At 37.9% G+C, this 24,178-nt stretch overlaps 1 protein-coding gene across 4 annotated transcripts in view; it reads right to left on the bottom strand.

Moving 5' to 3' along the window:
- Positions 1-24,178, bottom strand: part of SMYD3 (SET and MYND domain containing 3) — a 349,832-nt gene that overhangs the window by 31,141 nt on the left and 294,513 nt on the right. For all 4 annotated transcript variants that reach the window (XM_063306111.1, XM_063306103.1, XM_063306120.1 and 1 more), the window contains 2 exons: positions 9,567-9,654; positions 7,040-7,214 (listed from right to left, as the gene is read on the bottom strand). In XM_063306111.1, the coding sequence (XP_063162181.1) occupies positions 7,040-7,214; positions 9,567-9,654 (263 nt within the window). The remainder of the gene's footprint in view (positions 1-7,039; positions 7,215-9,566; positions 9,655-24,178) is intronic.

Below are 24,178 nucleotides of genomic sequence, written 5' to 3'. Positions count from 1 at the left end.
CTGCCCTATCCTAAACACACTTAGGCTGCTGACAGATTAATGCTTAGTTCACTTGAGGTATACATTCTTTGGTTCTTACACATGTTCTTATAAGGAAATGGAACTCAGTAACCACTTAATCACAAGTTTGGGCAATGTTATTGTACAGAAATAATGCCTTAACTTCACTTTGGTATCAGTTTAAGGTATCTCTGTATAAAACATAACTGTCACCAGTGTTTCCATGATCCCATGAAACTGAGCCCCTTTTGTAAATCTGATATAAACAAGGTCTGCTGAAGATTTGCCAGTGGACTGCTAATGGTCCAAACAAGCAAGGAGGGAATAAACCTAGAAGCTCACAAATTACATGGCTTGAGGTCTACTTTATTTTTATTCCAATCACTTGTTTTAAAAGGATAACACACTAAACATCAATACTTAAACACAGTGAGATAGAGTCTGACCCTACAAGTTTCAGTGCTGCTTCTCATAATTAGACCATAGTTAAAAAAGATGGGACATTGGGACATGCCACTCTTATAATTTCTGGGCAATTTTCAAGAACTGACCCAGAGAAGTTGACTTCAAGAACACAGTGATTACCAAGGAATGCAGACATGTATTTTTCACACTGTTTACAGATACCATACATTATTTACTATACCATCCCTAACAATTAACATATCACTACAAAAAGGAAGTGAGCAAGTATGCCAATCAACATAATAACAGTGGACTTCCTTTCTGTGGGTCTTACACTCTTCTGTAAATGCAACACTGAACGTGATATGCCAATCACAGTGAGGTAATTATTGGTTTTCAACATGCATCAAACAAATTGAAAGTTTTCGGCTATGCAGGTGGAGAACAACAGGGTAATATTTGTGTGCCTTTAGAACCATTTATAGCAACTCTTCTCTTCTTGGTATCTATCCAGTCCTGGGAGTGCTACCTAGAAGGCAGGCATGCCTCAAAGACAATATGCAGACCAGTCGTTCAGAATCCAGACAGGAGACAGATAAGCAGAAGGTTATGTTGGCAGGATATTATCTTCTTGAGAGGTATCACATGCTTTCCATCCTAAAACACAAATTGGCAGTACTGCCTTGAAGTTTAAAAACTGACTGAAAAAAACAGGCTTCTAGAGAAAGAGAGTGGGCAGTTATGGCCTTTTATAAAATAACCTAAAAATGGCATGGGATTTGAGAGGGCTTGGGGGGTTATGCAATGAAATCTGGGGCAGTGTTTCTCAACCATGGCAACTTTAAGCTGTGTGGACTTCGACTCCCAGAATTCCCCAGCCAACAGTGCTGGGGAATCTGAGAGTTAAACTCCACACAGCTTAAAGTTGCCAAAGTTGAGAAACACTGCCCTGGGGTAATGCAGGATGCAACAGTGTCCTGTTTTGTCCACAAACTGTTTTGCTCTCCATTTTAGAGTTGATTTTATTGCACTGATAGATACTTGTATCAGATATTATGAGACATCCTGCTCTCAGAAGAGTTTATTCCTATTAAGAGTTCAACTGATTTCTCTACCTATTGGCAACCAGACTTAGACAAGTTGGATTCTCCAAATATTCTGGGACCTCTCCTCTATGAGATCAAACGGGAGATGAAGTGATGAAAAGGCTTCTGCCATTTCATCAACAATGAACATTTCAAGAATTATTTCTCATAATTTGTCATGTTCCCCGTTGCAAGGCATCCATGCATCACAACGGGGAACATGCCTTTCAGGAAGGAGGAAGGGATAACCCTAATCCCTTAAGCACTCAAACACTAAAAGCGATTACAAGGGCAAAGGAGGAACACCTTTGCCCGGATCGGAGGAGCCATCAACAGATCGGCGGAACTTCCACACATTACCCTGGGGAACGCACCTGCACCGGACATGGAGAGAAGACAGAAGAGACCGGCAGTGATCACCCTAATCGCCCATCAACAGACCGGTATCGTTTCCAGATTGCCCATCAAGGATCCGGATCCAGCTTGTGGGACAATGGAGGGTGGAGGTGGACAAGGTCCGCCATGCGGGTATATACGGGGTACCCCGCAACCACGCATCCCGTCTTTTTGCGTGCGTGCACTCTGTACTCAATAAACGGAAATCCTTAGCCCCGTCTAAGCAAGTCCGCGCCTTTTTGGGTAACGAGGCACCCATTACATAATTACGGCTTTGTTCACAAATGGGAGAAACAACAAAAAGAACTACAGAATTAAATTATGGGTAGCACACCAATTTCCATTCACAGTTGAAGCTACCATCTACTGCTTTATTGTTTATTCCAGATGACAGCATATGACAGAGGAGTATTTTCCTCCCCAACTATTCTACCCAAGAGCTTTTTAGCTGGAGATGTCAGGGACTGATAATGGGATTTTAAGCATGTGCTTAAAACTTGGCTCTGGCACTGATCTATAAAAAGATGGTGCCTTCTAGGATAGTAACACATCCAATCTTCATTTATCTCAGTTCAGAATCTGTTTTGGTGGAATCAAAACATGTTTTCTCATAAGGGGTATTTTTGACACATACTTTTCACTGCCATAACTTGTGTGATCCTACAGTTTCTTCCTTCTCTAGTCACTAAGAGCCTGGTGCTCATTCTTGCATTTAATGACTTGTAGATTTTCTCTGCAGACTATAAATAAGAAAGACATTCTGCAAATCCCAAGCAAGAACAGTAACTTTCTCTTTCACTTAGTATTAGAAACTATTTCTTTTGCCTATTTTTTAGTTTTTGCAGCAGATTTAATTGACGTGGAACTTTTCCATGTGGCCAAAATGCCACTTAATGTGTTTTACTACACTGCCCACAAAAAGCTCCTCAATTCCTTGTCACAATACCTGGATGCCTGATTTAAACTAACTCCACAAATTGTACTAAGATCTACTTCTGCACAGGCAGACATGGTTATCATGACAAATTATTTACAGATCCAAATATGATAATCATTTAAGAATAAGGGTTTTCCAGTCTTTTTAGTAAGTTGAAAGATTTATATGACCTAAAGAGAAATCAGAGTAATAAAGGCTTGCATTGTTGATTCTTTTTATAATTTTATTTATAATAAATAAAAATAATAAACTAATAAAATTATTTTAAATAAAGCTAAATTTGTCTGTATTATATTTTCCCAAGTCTTTCGCTTCTCTTTTAGATTTGCATTGTGTCATTGTTTGATTGCACAAATATCCAGCCTCTGTGTCATCCAAGACTTAACAGGTAACCGCCAGCATGTTGAATTGCACCTGGAAACCCACTGGTAACCAGTGCAGCTCAGTGGAAACAGTTTTAATTAATAAATAATTTCAGGCACAGGATTTACCTTTTCTATCTTGCTTAGTATTTTAATGTTCACAAATAATTCTTTTTAGCCATTTCAATTAATAGGAACTAGAAATTTCTATTGATTAGAATTCTCCTTGAACTTGGAGCATGTATATGCACACATACACAGCACTTGTGGAAATACCTTAAACCACATGCAGGTTTCCCTGGGTTCACGTGGCAGATTTGGAAGGCAAGCATATAAAGCCAGAACCCCCCCCCCCCCCACTAACAGGTAGTATATGTATGCCCATATGCACCCTGAATCTCATGCTGCCTTTCAAACCTGGATTGCTTCTCTAAAATATATACATTAAATACAACTAATCCTAACATAATTTTGGATGCACAACATTCTGAAATATAAACAGATTTGCTTAGAGTCTCCAAATGTATTCTGTTGTGTATACAACTTACTCAAATACCGGTGTTTCAAGCCTCAAAAGGAGATAAATGCCATGGACTTTGCTGCTGTCAGCCACAGTATAGAGGATTCGGTGTAATCAGAATCAGATCAGGTTAATTGTGTAAAACCTGTTCTTTTTTACATTCCTAATCATGAGTTGAGTTCCCAATAATTCCAATATAATGGCAAAATTTCTGAGAGCACAACATTATTTTCTTTCCTCTAGATTAAGAGAGATATTCTTGCAGGCTTCGATTGACTATGTTAGGTTATGGCTAACAGCCAAAATATATGAGGACCTCATAATGCACAGAACACAAGTAGCTTTGTAGGGAAAAATATCTCATTCAATTTCTGCTACTCATGATTGGCCACTATCATTGTGGCAGGTAAATTCTTTCTGGATTTCTAAATTCTACAGGGCTTCCTTTAAGCATGCTTCATGCAAGTGGAATTCTAGGTTTTGAACTACTACAAAGAATTCTCTTAATCTTCAGAACCAAGTTATATTGATAATCAATTCGCCAGAACATTGCCATGTGAATCTACACCACTAAGTCCATCATTACATTTATCTGAGAGATAGCTTAGCATGGTCTTTAAATAAATACTTAAAGCCCAGCAATGTCTGCAATGAAAAGGTAAGTTCAAAAACTGCACTTAGTACACTATAGTGGAAATGCACCCCGCTGATCATTTAATGGAAATACTCACAGTAAATACAATCCCTGAAGTTAAAATGGTTTTAGACCAATTCTTTAAACCCCTTTAAAGAGGCCATACCACCTCCGATTTGTATGGATGGCTTGTTTTTCAGGTTATTCCCTGCAGGTAACAATATGAATATTTCTTCCCCCCAGAACTGAAAGAAGGAAAACAGCTGTAATGGAACTGTGGAAGCAGTCAAGCAGTAGATTGATTCAACTGGAGAAATTCAATGCAGCCCAACAGATTCCCTAGGATTTGGTATCCTGCTGCTTCAGGCGCAACTTCTTGTAATGAGAAACAGAAGACTTTTTGTCAGGAGCGTCAAAGCTTGTAGTGATGGCTTGAAGGTAAAAAAATAAAACAACTCAAATAACAGGACCTCAGACTGAAAATGTCTCTCCTCAGGAAATGCTTTTGCACATGGAAAGACTAAAAGTCCCAATTCAAGGTAAAAGACAGATCAAGAGCCTTTGCAAGCCAGTAACATTCAATGAAGAACATACAATTGTGGTGTGTATCTCTACTGTGGGGGAAACAACAGGAAGAGAGAGAACAACTTGGCTGTAGTAAGTAGTTTGAACAGTAGGTCACACAAGGGAAGAAACAGTGAAATGATCTGGTAAACTTGTAATTATTTTCTGCTGCAACTCTTTTGTACTCTTGTGGTATTTTTGGCCAACTTTTGAATGTTATAGAATCATACGTATAGTAAATAAAGGAAGTAAATTAAAATGGGAAGGTTATTTTCAGTGAGAAATCCATGGAGAAAAAGCCTATCAATAGCTCTTGTCATGATGTCTAGAGACCATACATCTGCTGCTTGGGATCCTCTACTGGAACCTAATTATTGGCTACTGTGGAAACAGAACATTGGACCTGATAGGCATCTGCCTAGCAGGGCTATTACAATACCGTATTAGCGCCAATTTTGTAGAAGAGCAAGGATTGCTTAAAACAACAACAATGAAAATATGCATACACATTTTATGGACATTTGAATAATAAAGTATCTTCCAATAAAATGGATATGAAAGCCAATATTTTGAAATTAGGCAATTACTAATATCTTGGTTAATTATACACTGCAGTTTTGTTTACATCTCCAAAAACAGATCAGACTATCTTTCATTTTTAATTATTAAGTGCCTAAGGGGCAATTTTGTCCCAGTTTTGCCATTGACCCATTGTTTGCCTTGAAATAAATTAGTATCTTCAGTATTTCATCTCTTAAATGAAACTTGAATATTCAATAAAATATGGGTCTGTAATAAAATAAAATAAAATAAAATAAAATAAAATAAAATAAAATAAAATAAAATAAAATAAAATAAAATAAAATAAAATAAAATAAAATAAAATGTGAAAGCACCTGATTGAGATCAATGGACAGTCATAGAGCAATTAAAATTCTGTCTGCTACTGTGAAATACTCCTTTATCACACCCAAATCCCACTGAATGATATGAAGTGCCTGTTTTTTTGTGTGTAAATAGATAAAAAGAGATACAATGCCACCAGTAGCATTTGAAGATACTCTTACTGAGGTTGCCCATCATTATTTTCTTTTTAAAAACTGTATTTCTGTGACCAAAAGGAAAGAAACATAGAGAGAAAGAACACAAACTTGCAGATTCCCTTTGATCACCTTGCTCTTTTGCCCTCGTTGCTATACCATATACAACTCCTCCCTGTTTCAAAGGAAGAAGCTCTCTTTTGTTCAAACTCTGAGAATCAAAACTAATTAGTCACAGGTTAAAAACAGGGAGTACCAAAAGGAAGAAAAGGACTCATTGAAGCCAAAATGCTATTCTCTTAACAGGTACCCGGGAGGTTTTTGAAAAGTACATAGGAACCTAATGCAATACATTCCAAGCAAACGTGTGTCATTATGACTGGTCTTCCCAATACATTTCAAGTGCGGTGAAATTTAGTCCCAGGAAAAGCTGAAAAGGCGAGTCTATTGTTCAATCATTTTAAATTGTGCTTTGCAATTTGACCACAAAAGATATTGTCCAGTTGGAAAGCTGGATGTGCAGATCAGGAAGAGACATTACTTATTATTGATCAGTATATCATAGACCACAGAACGATCAGCAAGTGGAAACCACTTGCAAGTAACTTCATCATTTCCCTCTTGATCAGAAGGGTAATTCCTATCCTATGTGTATGTTAAGAGCCAGGGAAAATGGCAATTCCTTAAGATTGGTGTACATTTGCATATAAATCAATACATGTAGCTGAAGAGCTGAATGGATAGGAAAAAAAGCTACAGAGCAGTGTAAAATGATGCTGTGATGATCAAGGAACTTGAGGTGCTGTGGGGAGGGAAGAAAGTGGTTTTCTTACTCTGCATAGCCTAATTGTTTATAAATATGAAAGAGTTCCTTTTCCCCTACATCTGTACAATAGTTTATTCTCTATTTTTAGGACAAAAAAGGTGTCTGTACCAATTGCCTTGGTATATCTGCAAAGTTGTTTCTTTTAGCTTCTATGGTAAGAACTACCACTTCTCCTTCTTATATCAACCCAACACAGAAGATCACGTTGTGTCCCACAACCTTGGGTAGAAACAGATCTTTGCAATAAATCACAGGAATTCTAGCTCTCACCTGTAGGGTTCCAAAGTTCTGTTACCATAATGTAAAGCTTCCTCAAAAAGGCCAAGGTTTATGCAGGCATCCATGGCGAGGTCAAGTAATTTTAGCTGATAGATGTTGGTGTCTGGGAGACGAGAAGTGTTGCTCTTCAGTAATGTTTGGCAGGATGACAGAACTTGCTCCCACTCTGACATTTATTTGTGTTAAGGATTAACCCATGTCAGAAGCATTGATCAAAAGGCAAAACATTAAGCTCTAGAAAACTCTCTTCCATAGAAGGCTCCATTTTTATCAGTACAACATGAAAGCAAACTACATGAATATGAATGGTGATCATATGAAACTAAAATAAGCATATATTTCTAGTAACCCATTCTGGTTTAATGTCTCAACAGAATTAAAACTCAGCCTGTAAATTAAAAAACATTATTTCTTTTAATGTAACAATTTTTGCAAAAGGAATTCTGCCCTTCTGCAATTTACAAGACTGGAGATGGGAGGGGAGTGGGGAGAGAGATATGTGGAGGACGGGAAGAGGGACTCTACACAGTGCTCAGCATTATTAAACATATTTTAAAATCTTCTTTGAGATGTTAGCAGGGAAGATCTTCATTTTAATATGAACTGTTTATGAGTTTCTGCTATGATTAAGTCAACTTTCATAAGATACTTAGCTGTCACTGGTATTTCCAACTTCCTAGAACAAAGGATTTCACAGTAGAGGGGAGGTAGGAAGGGAAGAAAAGGCAAAACTGCTGCTAAAAATGAATTTACTTACAATATTTAATGTACCCTGTCAAGGATCATTAATAACAAGGACACCAACAACAAAACTGAGATACTGAGGAGCAAATTAAACAAGATGTCAGAAATTTGCATGTATTTCTATGTATGCCAGTTTCCCTAAGAGCAGTTGAGCAAGGGGGTGGCAATTTGACTTAATACAAATTGTATGGGAAAGGCAGATTAATGTCACCTAAATAATGTTCTGGAGTCACTAGGAACCAAAAGTGGCAGTAGGATTCTTGTCTATTTTTCCCCACATAGTTAATACCAGTCAAGGGGCAATCGGAATTTATCCATTGATTATGTAGATTTATATGGGTGCCCAAATGACATGTGAATCTGGGTAGCTAACAATCAATAAAATAAAAATGACAAGAAAATGGTTAACAATTAAAAAAAAATACATTGTGCATGGAGTATTCCCCCCAAAATGAGATCATCACACCAAGGTAGACTCACCCCATAACCTGGGCCAAAGCTAAGTGGGGAAAGCCAGTTCTTTAATACCCTATGAACAGCCAGCAAGTTGGTGACATCTGAATCTCAGGGGTAGGGATGAGGGTGTGGTATTCCATAGGGTAAGTGCTGCAACAGTGACAGCATGCTTTCTGGATCCCATTAGATGGCACGGTTTAATATAAGGGACCCAGAGCATGCCCACCCTGCCAGACTTTGTGGGACAAGCAGAAGTAATTGGAAAAAGGTAATCCTGCAGATACCCAACCCCAAGCCATAAGATGCTTGTCCATATTGTGATAGTTACGTAAAACAACATGAAGGATTATGTAAATAGGCAACTTTGTCTGGCCATACATTTGTGGGGAACAGAAAGATGAAATGTTACTAAGATAACAATTTTTTTCATATTGACTAAAAATAAGGGCTGATGAATTAAGCAGGACTTTCTTCAGAATATAAAAATACAGGATTATTGGACTGTAAATTAACAATCACCAATCCAGATACTTTAAAATATTAAATAACTAGTGGCTAAATAATGGTTGTTCTTCAATGAAAATAAAGATACCTCCATTCACAGCTTATTTATTTCTTCATTCAATTTATAGGCTGCCCATTGCCATTTGATTCTGGACAGTGGCATGGTAAGTTGAGGAAAGCGGTTGCACTAGACAGTGAGATGAAAAAGAAGATTTTTTGAGACAAACTAGTTTAAAGAAAAACAGCACAACATGTGATGGGGCTGGAGAGAAGCAATGAAGAGCCAAAAAAACCTCACAGTTATTAAAGACAACAAAATACCGTAGATGTCTAATCTTGATTTACAAGTATTTTACACTGAAAATGGAATGAAATATGGTTTACTACTTTAATAGTGAAATCTCACTAAACAGTGAATTAGTATTGAATTGCAACTTAAGTATGTATGTATGGGTGTATCTGTGTATTTTCTTTTGGCTTATCTAACTATATTAAAACTTAAATATTTATAGTGTCTGTCATCTTGTTCTGCAAGACCAAAACAGAAAAAGGGAACTGCTGCTCCAGAAACTTAAAGATACAAATGCCAAGGAAAAAGAAATTAAGGACAAAAGACTTTTCTATAATCTAGAACACATTTTGATTTGATTTGCCTTCTCTGTTTCTTTTTCTTTAAATATGGTTTTATTTTGAAAAAATATAGAATACATTTTATAGGGAGGAAGAGTATGAATTTAATAAACACAAGGAAGCAAGTTGACCTTTACATCCTCCTGATCTGAACGGAAATGTGTTTACTGTGGACCAAGGATACCTTCGCGTGACTTTGGTGCTCCTACTGCATTTATAACTTCTTTGGCTTCTTTCCAAGCTTGCTCATCACCTGCCAACATGTCAGCATCCTGCTTTAACAGAAACAAAAGCAAGAAACAAAGAGTCTTGTTAAAGAAGAAACTAATAGTCCTATCATGGAGGTTAAGTAATATTGAGTACCGGAATGTTTTGTTAAGGCTGAAGCTGGAAAAGTCAAGTTTTCAATGCTTCAACCCAAGAAAATTCTAAGAATAATCCATATTCAACATTAATAATAAAACTGGCATTGGATTTCATTATATGCTTAAAAAATGAGGAAGGGGTGGATTTTCTTGGGCCAAAAATACAATATCCACCCTTAGAAGAGCTAATAAACTACATTTTGGGAGGTAAAAGAGAAAACAAAGATGAAGTAAAAGAAAAGAATATGATAAAATAGGATGAAGCTGAGAAAAAGTATGTTAATGACTTTCATCTTTCCCATGGCTTCACAGAGAGGTGTGGTTTTGAGAAGAGTTTTGGATAAATAGGAGTGCTCAAGGAAAAATGAGCAGTCACAGGACTCAAGATTTGGCAGTAAGAGTAGTAATACACTGAGATAAACCAAGTCCCAGAGAAACACCAATGGGTAGGAAAAATATTTTTTTTCCTGCCGTTCAATTGTGTCCGATTCTCAGCAACTGCCTGGACTAGTCCCTGCAGTTTTCTTGGCAAGATTTCAGAAGTGGTTTGCCGTTGCCTCCCTCCTAGAGCTGAGAGAGAGTTGCTGGCTCAAGGTCACCCAGCTGGCTTTGTGCCTACGGTAGGACTAGAACTCATGGTCTCCCGGTTTCTAGACTGATGCCTTAACCACTACACCAACCTGGCTCTCTAGGAGAAACTAGGAGAGACTTAAACAAAGAGGAGGATGATACTTCAGAGGATGATACTTCAGATATTGAAATAAACATGCATACAATAAAGGCAAAGCACCCCAACTAATATATACTTGTTTTATATTGTATATGCATAACTTCTCTGAAACGCCATTAGTATTAGTCAGTATCAAGAGAGGCAAGAAGTAAAAAAAAATCTTACTAAAATGAAGGAGAAAGTTCTGTGACAAAGCCCAGCTTTGTCTGCTTTAGCAGGGATTTTTAACTTGCTCTGCTTGTCAGCGGAAAATAATAATCCATGAATGCCGATCACGTGAGGTATACAGCAGATAAAATTCTAAAAGCCATCTTCTCTGCCACTACCATCATTTAAACAAAGGAGCTTAGGGATGGCAAACCAATTTTCATATCAATTATCATCCCTAGAGCACAAAAGTTAAGAGGTTTTAATCTGCATTTTGCACACAGTAAAGTTAATTACTGTGCATTCCAAAAAGGAGGAAACGTGTACCCGGAGCTCATATTAATTCCATGTGTAGTTTTACAGAGCTGCCTACCATAGAGGTCCAAATGGAAGGAGAGGAGGTGAACTCTTATACTATCTCAACAGATTACTGCATTAAATGGCTTCTGCCATCTCAGGCTTCAATCATATTATATGCAAGGAATTACAAAGAATTTCAAAAGTGTCCCTTTTGAAATTTGCGAACTGTAATTGCCATAACATCAACTATCTGACCACAATATGTTCACCTGGAAATAATTTTATACAGAATGAAAGCTGCTACGAGTAAAGGTCAGCAGTAGAACAATAAAGTTCATGTTGCAGTACTTATGTCAGTTATGTTAATTGTACAGATCCAGACATGTTAAGTTTTGCATATAAGGGGAATGAGTCAAGTTTGGCCATGATCTAACTCTGCTGCCTTCAAAGGGATTAATTACATTGCATTAATCACATAGGACTTGGTTTCATGTATCTTTATATGATCCATAAAATGTAAGTAATTACAGTATCATCAAGTAAGGCTTCTCAAGGAAACGTAAGACAAAAAATGCAATTTTTGCTTCAGATTATACCTCCACAATAGCCCTCTGTTAAAATACAACTTTGGTTTAGTAACTAAGGCTGGGAGTAAACACCACAGGCATTAATGAGACCTAATTCTGAGAAGACATGTAGGAATGTACTGTAATTGAAAGACTACAACACAACACCTGCATGGAGCAAGATCATTTTTTGATCAACCCACAAAGGGGACTCTGGGCTAAAGTGGACATATCATACAAAGTGATACGGTTCTATCATTAGATTATTTACAGTCTATCTGAGGACAACAGTGCTACCATAGTTGGGCTGTAAAAATTGGGTGGGCATTAAGTGGTAGCAAAGAGGCACAGCTTTTTTTTGCAATTCTTTGCTGTCATCTAAATCTGGTAGCCCGAAACAGTAGCAAGAATCTCAATTAACTATTTCTGACAGTGCAATTAACTCTACGGGTTTTTCATAGAACCTGTGCAAGTGAAGTAGCTCCACCTGCGGCCCCCTCCCTATATCCCCTCTATCCTGCCACGTCACCTCCCCAACTTGCTCATTTTCAGCCACATAATGGAGTGGGGTTGTGAATACCAACTCTGTGTGTGACTGGGAAGCATGTGGAGAGGTTTGCTCCCTTCCACGGTATCTCTCTGATGTTTGAAACACAATTACATTTTGAGGCTTCTTCTTCGGCGGCCAGAAAATAACAAAATGAGTAAGCTTTTCAGGAACTCTTTATCCATTCACACAACCCAGAGCGGGGTTAAGGGTAATATAGCTGCTGTTTCCTTAGGCAGAAGTAAAAAACCTCTGCAAACCATGTTCCATCAGGTGCAGAGAAAATGATAGTTTATGCCAAAGAGTATTTTTTCATCCTTAATACTGGAGTCAGAGAAATTATCTTCTTAGCACATATGAATGGTAGCGTAAGCTACCTTTTCAGTTATGAAATATACGTTATTATCTGATGTTTGCATTCTTACCAAGTAGGGAAAAAGACCCTCAACTGCCATTCACAGATACATACATTCATCTTTATTTTAACGCTTAAGCATTATTTCTATTTCTCTATGAACGTGGTTGATTTAGGCAACATGACTTCTCTGCCACTAGACATAGAAAGGCCTTGTGTAATGGCCCAAAGTAATCAAGCACAGAGATTAATGCAGATTCCCCTCACCCCCCCATATCTTGCAAGGCACAGGGCAAACCAGGGTGCTTTATGCATCACCACTGTGAATGAGGTTACTGATTTGTTTGTTAGACTTATATCCTGCCTTTCTTCTAAGAGCTCAGGTTGGCTTCTATAAGGATCTCCTATATTTTGTTCCCTCAACATGAACCCTTGAGGTAGATTGGGCTGGGAGAAAGTGACTTGATACAAATGTCAACCGGTGAATTTCTATGGCTAAGGACGGACTTGAACCTGAGTGTCCTAGCCCCAAACTGCTCTTTTTCAGCCCCTCTCCATGAACTTCTAACAAATTCTACCCAACAAACTTTTTCTATATCCAGCAGAGGAGGGGCTGGGATAATCTGGACTGGTATATGACAAAGATCTTTATCTTATTTGTCAAACTGGTTCACATATTTACAACACTCTCAAAATGGTTTCCAATAGTGATGAAGCAGATACTGTTTGACTTCATAGGCACTGGAATCCAGAAAAGTTCCACTAATAACCACTAATAGCCAAACATCAATAAATGTATCTGATCCCCTTAAAAGCTACATGACTCACAAGCTATTATCAAACAGGATGATATTGAGATCCATAACTTTCATTATATGTTTTTCCTCATCCTTTCCTTTCTGCACCACAGACATTTTTATACACATTTTCATACTGAACCACATATAGGAGGGGTTCACTGACTTAGTCTCATCCAGATCCTTGACTCACTATGCTGACTGGCTTTCAGTACAGGTCCTTCATTGGTGGGGTTACCTTGTATTTAAAAGGCTGAATTTTCACACAAGATACTTTTAATTTTTTTTTAATCATTGTTGAGCCCCTCACGTTCCTAAGACTGAAAAAGTATGTGACTCAGCTATTATGGAGCTGAGTAAATTGTGTGCTTGAACAATGACAACTGATGGAAGAGTTGAACAATACATGCTAATGAATATTTGACTCCTCTCCCCATCATTGTAAGGTGGCATTTACAAAGCCTTTGGCATTCATTTTCTCCAAGTACATAGTCTGAAATACACCACTGATTAGTTTTATGTTTGCCAAGATGTATGTACAATGCTGAACAAGACAAAAATTCCTTTTCAGTTATTTGCTAAATCTGGAGAAAAATAACATTTAAGAATTACGTCTGTTTTCTGAGACTTTAACACAAACTGCATACAATATGTCTGCAAATTTTGAACTACCACCGTTAAGGGCTAACACTTGTTGTTGTTTATTCGTTTAGTCACTTCTGACTCTTCGTGACTTCATGGACCAGCCCACGCCACAGCTTCCTGTCGGTCGTCAACACCCCCAGCTCCCCCAGGGACGAGTCCGTCACCTCTAGAATAGCATCCATCCATCTTGCCCTTGGTTGGCCCCTCTTCCTTTTGCCCTCCACTCTCCCTACCATCAGCATCTACTCCAGGGTGTCCTGTCTTCTCATTATGTGGCCAAAGTATTTCAGTTTTGCCTTTAATATCATTCCCTCAAGTGAGCAGTCTGGCTTTATTTCCTGGAGGATGGACTGGTTTGATCTTCTTGCAGTCCAAGGCACTCTCAGAAAGGGCTAACACTACATGACTGTAAATATGAAAAACTGAGGTATCACAAAGTTAAATTCTGTGACATTAATTCTGTAGATGAAGAAATAACACAGATCTATTTATCACCTGTCAATAAAAAAATCTAATTGCTGCTGAGATTGTTTTGCTGAAAGTAATAGGAAGATTAAAAACACAGAGGAGATGTGTATGTTGGAATTGCTATCAGATATTAGAAAGGTATTTAGGCAATTTCTACATTTGAAAGTGTTCTTTTTTCCCAAAGAACAAAACCAAAATCAATTCCCCAATGTCTGTGCATCTATGTACTGTGTGAAAAGGCTGTGCAGTGCTTTGGATTCAAAGAGAAACACATCTATGGAGCACCCAGGGCGTTCTCATATAGCATCCCTTGGCCAGTCCATAACACAGTTTTGAATCTTTTCCCAGGATCTTCAGCGTAAAGAAGAACAAGGAGTCCTGGAAGTGATGGTTTGGCCCCCACAGAGCCCTGATCTCAACATCATTGAGTCTGTCTGGGATTACATGAAGAGACAGAAGGATCTGAGGCAGCCTACATCCACAGGAGATCTGTGGTTAGTTCTCCAAGATGTTTGGAACAACCTACCTGCCGAGTTCCTTCAAAAACTGTGTGCAAGTGTACCTAGAAGAATTGATGCTGTTTTGAAGGCAAAGGGTGGTCACACCAAATACTGATTTGATTTGGATTTCTCTTCTGTTCGCTCACTTTGCATTTTGTAAATTGATAAACATAAACAATATATATTATATTTTTGAAAGCATTCTTCCTTTACAGCATTTTTTTCACACCTGCCTAAAACTTTTGCACAGTACTGTCGTTGAAAACATTCTGACTACCCAGGAGCCCCTGCTAAGATTTTATTTTGCTGCTAAAATTTTCTCCTGCTCTTATTTTCCAAGAAAAGATGCATACTGTGTACTGTAACCCTTTCATAAGCATGCAGTTGAAGCAACAGGGTTAGCATTAAGTGGCAGGTTTCACTTATGAGCACAGCAAAGAATCATTGTCACTTCAGTTCTGTATCTATAAAGCAGCCACAGGAGACAGTCAGTGAAAGCATAATTTTGTCTTTTATAGAGCAAGACTTCTGTACAAATAAATGGTTTCACTAGATGTGTTTTAGAAAACTAGGCCATGAGATACTACTCTAGCCACAAATATAAAATGATCCTGAACTAGAAATTACAGAGACCTATTGCAGCTATTAATAACAGCTCTAAATACGTTTTATTTCATTTAGCAGTTTATATTTAGCTAGGATAAAACTTCTATGAAAGGACTCATTCAAAAAATGACATTCTGGGTTAAGACTCTAACAAAACCTCCAGGCACTCAGAAAAGAAACAGAAAAATTAGAAGGTAGTGGGTGAAGAATGTTGTCCCAGCCTCAGAATAATTGGAATTTCCCATCTGGTAAATATGCTAAGGAAGAAGCTGCCCAGCTTTTAATCAACTATTTGAATAGATGTCTCAGGTAGAGTAAAAGAAAAAAAAATCTACTGTAAATTTAGAAACATTTGTAAACTGGAGATGGAAATTGGTTTTCCTAACTACATCACACATTTTAGGTAGCTGATATGCCAAAATGGCAATATTTTTATGGCTTACTGAAGGGGGGGGGAGCACTTATTCTACAACTTTGCATTGATATTTGAATTTTACACAAAATAGCCAATTCTGCAAACTATTTGGTTGTGAGAGTCTACAGTGTTAACTGCATATTCATACATACATGCTGTATTTTTGCTGAAAAGCAGCAGGCTCAGAAATAATATACAAATTTTTCTTTGTAGCTGAGAAAAACAGTAGTATAAGAACTTCTTTGAATAGCGGTTTTTTTTCTACATGTGGCATTTTTGTTCAAGTACATACATCATAAGCTCCAGAGAGGCCATTGTTCTATTCTAACAAGAAAAGATACTGAAACAAGCAGTATTCTATTTCTGTTTCTGTTCTCAAAAATGGGAGGATGGAAAGTAGATGGATGACTGCAATGCAGAAATTGCCAGCATAAAAATATATTATATTTAAAGCTTTGCCTTAAGCAGTGTTGCTGAGAAACTAGTCTCCCTTGAGCTGCATGGATTTCCTTTCTGGAAATATGCTTAGAATTTTATCTTTCCAATGTGTGTTTATTCAAAAGTATGTCCCATTGTGTTTGGACAGGCTTACTTGAAAATCAGAACACTAAGACTGCAACCTAAGTATATTAATAGACAATAGAGTGGCAGCAAATCTGTTCTGAACTGTGTTGGATGCAGCATGGAACTTCTCTGGTTAATATGGCAGTGGGGAAAAACTATGGTCTGTGGCTACCAGGACTGCTCTACTTTCTCTCACATGAATGTACCTCAGTCATACAATTCACTCCCTGGTACATGTACTGTTGGACCAGTCATAGGATTCTTGCATCATGCACTTAAGGCCAGAACAGCTTGCTTTACCTTTTTCTTACAAAAGTGAAAAAAGAGCTGCTCCTTCATGAGCCCTGTTTCAAAGCACATTGCTATTTCAAATGCCAGAGTGTGCAAAGCCCCTGAAGGCTGCTGTTCCTAAAACATTGGACAACTTATTTCTTTTTTGCAAATATATCTCAGATTTACGTAATAGCATTACAATATTGACCGTTTTATTTTCAGAAGCTTTCCTGATTCCTAGCATAAATTGGCCTATTTCATAACTGCTGCATACCGATTCAACATCTCCACTAAGGCATCCATTATGACCCCAAGATCTTGAGGTAGCAACTCTAACTTTACCTCCCCCTCCCCTCTCTCCAAGGAACAGTGGAGCAAGCCAAATGCAGGCCCTGGGTCAAGGATCCCCAACTTGACTCCGATACCAATTCAGAATTTTAAACATTTCATTGCATAACCATTCATACATGAACCTTCCAGTGAATATACCCAAGGAACTATCACAATTATAAAATTAATCTGAGAAAGAAGGAAAGTGCAATTTCAGTAACATGCTGTAACAGAGCAAAGATCTGAATAACAGAGAAGGAATCTAATCTTGTCATGTAAATTTGGTATTTAAACCTGTTGGCAGACCTTGGGAAAAAAGGGGGGAAGGATTATATCTTTTGTATTAATAAAATCTCCCAAAGACTTACAATTTTTGCAAGCCTGAATCATAAAGCAACTTAACTTTTTGTTAACATAATCAATGTATAAAGACGTCTGAATCTGTACCCCAAATGCCCCAATGAACCCAGCAAGACTTATGTCTAAGTAAATATTATAGGAGTGCACTGTCAAAGTTAATAGGAGAGAGATATCTTTTACACATTACGCTTTGTAATGTTGTAGTAAAACAATAATTTATGAAGCAGCTGTCTTCTATACAGCAGTTTAGAAGTATTATATTGCTTATTAGGAAAGATGCGATCTACAAAACGTAATAGTGTTAAAAAAAGTATAATAGACTAGATTCTTTCTTTTTTTTTTTTTTGCTAAGGAATGGAAATCTTTGGATTTAAAGGAAAGTAAGTTGTAATATTTAGACATTGGAGATGTGAAGAGCAGTTCAAATGCAAACTGTTTCAAGTTTGTAGCTAGTGTTGACCAGTGATTTTATCTGGTTTCCAAAAGTTCTCTCTGTTGACCGTTTGGCTTGGCTTGGTTGGCTGCTTGAATACTGGCTCTTTTGGAAAATTTGACCCTGAGTGCATTTGAGAAAGCAAAGAATAACTCTGGCTGACTTACTGAGTTGTGGTGTTCACTGAATTCTGTGCATTCAGAGAATCATAGGGTTGGAAGGGACCTTGGGGGTCTTCTAGTCCAACCCCCTGCCCAGTGCAGGAATCATGCTGGACAAAAGACTTTCCAGTCTTTTCTTGAAGACCTCCAGTGAAGTAGCAGCCACAACTTCAGGAGGCAGGCTGTTCTGCATTGCTTAATAGCTCTCTCAGTCAGGAAATTCCTCCTTAGTTCAAGTTTGGATCTCTCACTGTAAAGCTTCCACCCACTGGTTCCTGTCTTACCCTCAGGTGATGGGGAGAATAAATCTAATGCCTCTTCCCTGTGACATCCCTTCATGTATCGGAAAACTGCTATCATGTCTCCCCTTAGCATTCTCTTCTTTAGGTTAACCATACCAAGTTCCTTTAACCACCCTTCATAGGATTTAGCCTCCAAGCGACTTACCATCTTTGTTGCTCTTCTCTGCACTATTTCCAATTTCTCAGCATTTTTTATATTATGGCAACTAGACCTGGACACAGTATTCCAGGTGTGGTCTGACCAGTGCAGCATAGAGTGGTATTATCACTTCCCATGATCTTGACACTATACCTCTATTGATACAGCCCAAAACTGCACTGGCCTTTTTGGCAGCTGCAGCATATTGCTGGCTCATCCTTAATCTGGGGTCTACTAAGACACCCAGATCTTTCTTGCAAGTACTATCGCCAGGTATCACCAATTTTGTGCCCGTGCATCTGGTTGTTCTGCCTAAGTGCAGAACCTTACATTTCTCAACGCTGAATAACGTTTTGTTGGATAGGTCCCAATGTTCAATTTATCAAGACCTTTTTAAAATCTTCAGCCTGTTTTCAGGGGTATCAGCAGTTCCCCCAGCTTTGTGTCATCTCCAGACTTTCTCTTGGCTCTTTTCATTTGTAGAGACATAAATATGTGAAGAATCTTGCTTTTTTTCTTCTTGCTCTTGTGCACTGTTGATGCAGGTTCACAGGGCATTTGGCTACAAAGGCATGTTTGAACTTACTTGTTGGTTTGTCTGTGTATCCTTTTAGCACTGCAAGTGTAAAAAGAAGACTTCTTTTGCTGAGCAAGGGTGTGCACATGATTCATGATTACCTTTGTTGTTCTGAGTGTTTTAGGATGTGTAAATGCTGGCAGCCAGGTAGGAGGATTTTTTTTGTCTTTCCCAGGGTGGGGCCTCTCCCCTGGACAGAAGCACCTATTGTCTTTCTTCTTTTCTTTCTTTTGCAAATATTCTCATTCTGCCAGGCATAAACTGCAATTTCTTCTTTTTTGGCAGCCAGCTACTACAAGTGTTCCTTTCCTCCCCCATAAATCATAATTCTGCAAAGTAAATATTGGGGGGAATAGAGATAGTCCATGTTTTAACTGTCTGGAGGTTGGATTTCGGCACATGGAATTTAGATTCCTCTTCATGAATTGTTACATTGTAGTAAGAAGGGGTTTATGCATCCCAATGATGCTATGAGCTATACCATTGTCAGTGTACATTCCCAGAAGGTTCATCCATGACAAGCAGGTCATAGGTAAGGGATCAGTATACAGTCCATTGGACAAGAAAATAGACTGTATTGTTCACTTCATAATCCTGCCAAAAAAAAACCCCAAACCCTAACCCATCCCACATTCTCAACCAGGACAGTGTTGACATGATACTGGAAGATGTGCTTCCCAGCTCAGATGATATCCTGTAAGCTACTGGAGAAGAGCAGAGGGCAAGTACAAGAAGCACTGTTACTTTTGATGTGGCTAGAGTAAGCCAAAAGGATACCCAGTTGCTGAAGTGCCCATAAGCCAAAGGAAGGTTCAAGATATGCAAAGATATGTATACTATTGGTATGTGGAATGTCTCAGAATGTTAAATTAAGGCAAAATTGATGTTGTTAAGCAGCAATATCAAGACTGAACAGTGACATTCTGGGAATCAGGAAACTGAAATACATTAGAATGGGCTGTTTCACATCAGAGGAGCATTAAATCTTGTTGACTGCAGAGAACATCACAGAATAAATGCAGTAAGTTGGTTGTGGATTGGCAAAGTAACAAGGGAGGCTAAAAAAATCAGGGTGATAGCAACAAAATAATTGAGGCCAGTTCTAGTATGATAATCCCCTGCTACTATCAAATGAGCATTTGGATATAAATCATGCAAGTGGTGAATATAATTTTTTTTCTTGTGCCAAATTTTACTAATCATGGCACGAGTATGTAGAGAGGATATATAAACTGAAGTATTACTGACATTGCATACCACTCCAAAGAAGGCAGTTCTAATACTCCAACTTCTGTTATCCTTGTCTCCTGTAAAAGTATAATGGCACGACAAGTAGATTACAAAGTACTTCTTGTAAAATTACAATTTAAACATAAGAAAACAAAACCATCAGACCAATGTGGTATGACCTCTGCAATACTCCATATGATTCTGTGATGAAAGTAAGAATGGATTTAACGGAGTAATTCTGATAAAGAGTGTCTGAATAACTCTGGACTAAAATTCATGATGCCATTAAAGCTGCATGCAGAAGAGCCAAGGGCTCCCAAAATCACATTGCTAACATCCAGTGGATAATGGAAAAACCAAAGGACTTCCAAAGAAATGCCTATTTTTGCTTTACTGATTGCACTAAGACTTCTGTAGATCATGTGGATAGCTCTTAAAAGCATGGGACACCTTATTAATCTATTAAAGAATGTGTAGGATGACCAGAAGGCCACCATTAGAATGGAATATAGTATAACTAAATGGTTCCAAATTGGGAAAGGAATGTGCCAAGATTGCATACTGTTATCTTACTTTTTAAAACCATATATGAAGAATATGTCATAAGAAATGCTGGAATAGAAGAAATGGACATTGGAATTAAAACTGAGAGAAACTTCAGCAATCTTAGATACACTGATACAACCATATAAGTAATAAATTACAAAAAGAGATAATCATACTGTACATAACTACACATCAGGGACAATAACCAACCCAAAAACTATTATAATAATCAAAAATAATCTACAAGATAGTAAATCACTGCATTCTATCCCAGACTGCTGTTAAGAGCCACATTTTCAGTTTTATGAAAGCCCAACAGGGTCAGGGCCATATAATCCTCAGGAGCATCACTATTCCACAGGGTGGGTGTATCTTCAGAGAAGGAGCCTTCCTAGGTTCAAAAATTCACAGGGATGATGACTGTAGCCATTAAATAAAGAGATGTCTGTCACTTGTTAGCCTATGACAAGTCTTTTTTTGTGTGTGTTAAGTCAGGAGTGTTGATTCCTGGTGACTGTCTGGACCAGGTTTTTCAACAAGGGTTCCGTGGACCCCTATGGTTCCATGAGAGGTCACTAGGGGTTCCCTGGGAGATCACGATTTATTTAAAAAAATTATTTCAAATTTTTGCAACTTCACATTAAAGAGGTAAGTTTCATTCTTTATTTTTAGTTTAAGGACACTGTCAATGCATATATACAGACCTACACATGAAACAAGTACAATAATTTTGTAACTTGTAGCCTATATTTGAACCTGGATGTGCAGGGGTTCCCTGAGGCCTGAAAAATTTGTCAAGGGTTCTTCCAGGGTCAACAGGTTGCAAAAGACTGGTCTGGATTATACCCAGCAGTTTTCTTGGCAAGATTTTCAGAAGTGGTTTGCCAGTGCCTGCTTCCTTGGGCTGAGAGAGAGTGACTGGCCCAAGGTTACCGAGTTGGCTTTGTGCCTAAGGCAGGACTAGAACTCATGGTCTCCTGGTTTCTAGCCCAGTGCCTTAACCACTACTCCAAACTGGTTCTCATACATATAGGACCTATATGTAATCCATGGTGTGGTTGTATATAGTGTGGATTCTCTAAAGCACTTCATCCAAAGCATGGTATCAGGAAGCAAGGGTTGCATCTGAATGTGAATGTGGGAACTGTTATAACAGAACACTTCTGGTTTGGTTGAACTTTGTTAGGTATGGCTCCTGCCTGGCACTTGCTTTTTCTCTGAGTGGACCACACAGACATCAGCATAGGTTGCATTGCTTTGATTCCAGGAGTTTATGTTTCTAAGTGCTACTCTTAATAAAACAAGAGAAATCTTATTACTATTCCTACTTATCTCTGTTAAGTGCTACTATGGAAGCCATCTTAAGTCCACATATAAAATGTTCTATATATGAAACATTAAATACCTATGATTAAGCCCAATTCCTCAAGTACTTAATAACAGGCTGTACCTTGTCATACAAATATCTTCTACCCAAAAACTACTCAATCATCCAAGAAAATGCAAAGGAGTCTGCAATTACTATTAATAGTCACAGATGCTGAGATTACTGAACCGAACAACAAATACATGGGAGAAATGAGGATTGGTGATACATTTAACACTACTTAATTACTATGAAAACTCAGAGCTCAAAAATATGCTCAAATTATACTCAATTCTGGGGTGTAAAATATGGGGTGATATTCTTCCTGTTTTAAAAACAAAAAGCCTGAAACAGTTTTTCTGCAAATGAGTTCTCAAATCACCCAGTTTTCCTGAATCTTTCAGCGTATGCCTTACTCACCTGATCCCACAATTTTTAAACTGTTATCTAATAGCTGGCTTTCATGACAGGCTTGACACATCAGACCTTTTTACCACTCCCTAGTCAATCTGCTTTTGTTTCCCATTTTGCTTATCATAAAGTGCCAAAAGCATAATCTTAGTATAGGTGTAAGGTAGATCATTAGTATACTATATTAGGGGTTTAACTTTCTCCTTTGATATACTTGTTTTTAAAGACTGAGATCATCAAATCTATTTTCAAAGAGGAAAAGTCAAGTGTGAAGTCTGGAATCCAATGTTCAAATTAAGGAAGCCAGCTTGCAAACAATAGATCATTTGGGTGACACATTCCATAGTCAGGAATTAAATGACACCCAGAGGTAAAACTGGCCAAGACTGAACAGGCAGAAAATACAGGTTAAATATTTCACCCACATTTATCACTACTTTTAATAAGATGCTCCTGCATTGTGATGTATCTACTTTTTATGATTATCAATACTATCTAAGATCTAATAATTGAAAATTACAATTAAAATGTGAGAGCTTTATTTAAATATCACATGTAAATGTATACATCATCATTAGAGACAATTAAGAAAGGATTCTTTGGCAAGATTCATTACTCCCAGCTGCAGAATGCAATCCCTTGGGATTTGCCCTTAGCCTCCAGTCTTCCATTTTCAGAAAAGGAGTCAACGGCTAAAAGTTTAATTGCGTTCATTGGCTTTTAATTGCTTATGTTTAGTTTAGTCTGCTAGCCAACTTGAGTGCCCTGTGAGTGGAAAGGTGGACTATAAATCATACTAATAAACACAATTTCAAAGTCACCTTCCATTTTTAGCTACAAAGAAGCTGATTTTGGAAGGTGCACCTTACAAAAGGTAAAATTTCATTTCAGTAATTTGGTATGATTTGGGGAAGTGGGGAGATGTAAAGCACCACAATCTTTAATGCAGATATCCTCATGTGTTTCAAATAGGGGTCCTTTGTATTATTTCCAAGAACAACTCAAGTGTGTTACCATGAACTCAATGGTTCCCTTAAAAGCTCAGAGGCTTCCCTGGGGACTGAGAGGTAACATCCAAGCTTGGATTCCTCCTTCAAGCCTCAGTCTCCCTCCCCATTCCTGGAGTAGGCAGTCTGACATGATGCCCTCCCAGAGAGCATAAAATTGCGATATTAAGCTTTTAAAATCTGCTGCTATATCTTTCATATTTAATTGTTCGTTTTACTGTACATTTTATTTCATGGTTGCTTTTTTTTTTTAAGTAGTATTACAAACCACCCTAGGAACTGGTATGAGCTAAAGGAATTGATTTTCATCAAATATATTAGAAAGCAGTGAAATTAAGTGAATGAGTACTTCCAATACTTTTTCAGTCAACATCTTTGCATTTATTGGCAAGAACTGAACAAGGAAAAAAAAATATTTCTTAGCAATTTGGGTAGAATGTCCCTTATAAGTCCCCCTCTAGATCTCTGCACGGGAAAGTACACTAAAAGCAAAAAATTCAGGGAAATAGACCTGTTGTGGTTGGTCTTTCATAGGATCTTTGATAGAAGTGAGAATGGCTTACTTATCAAGAAATAACAAGAAATGTAATATTAAATGAAAACTGAACATTTAGAGAAAGAATTTTGGTGGTCTTGGGTGGCTATACTTCTCTATT

The sequence above is a fragment of the Candoia aspera genome, chromosome 1, assembly GCF_035149785.1.
Source record: "Candoia aspera isolate rCanAsp1 chromosome 1, rCanAsp1.hap2, whole genome shotgun sequence".
Lineage (NCBI taxonomy): Eukaryota > Metazoa > Chordata > Lepidosauria > Squamata > Boidae > Candoia > Candoia aspera.
This window is presented reverse-complemented; position numbering and strand designations above follow the sequence as displayed.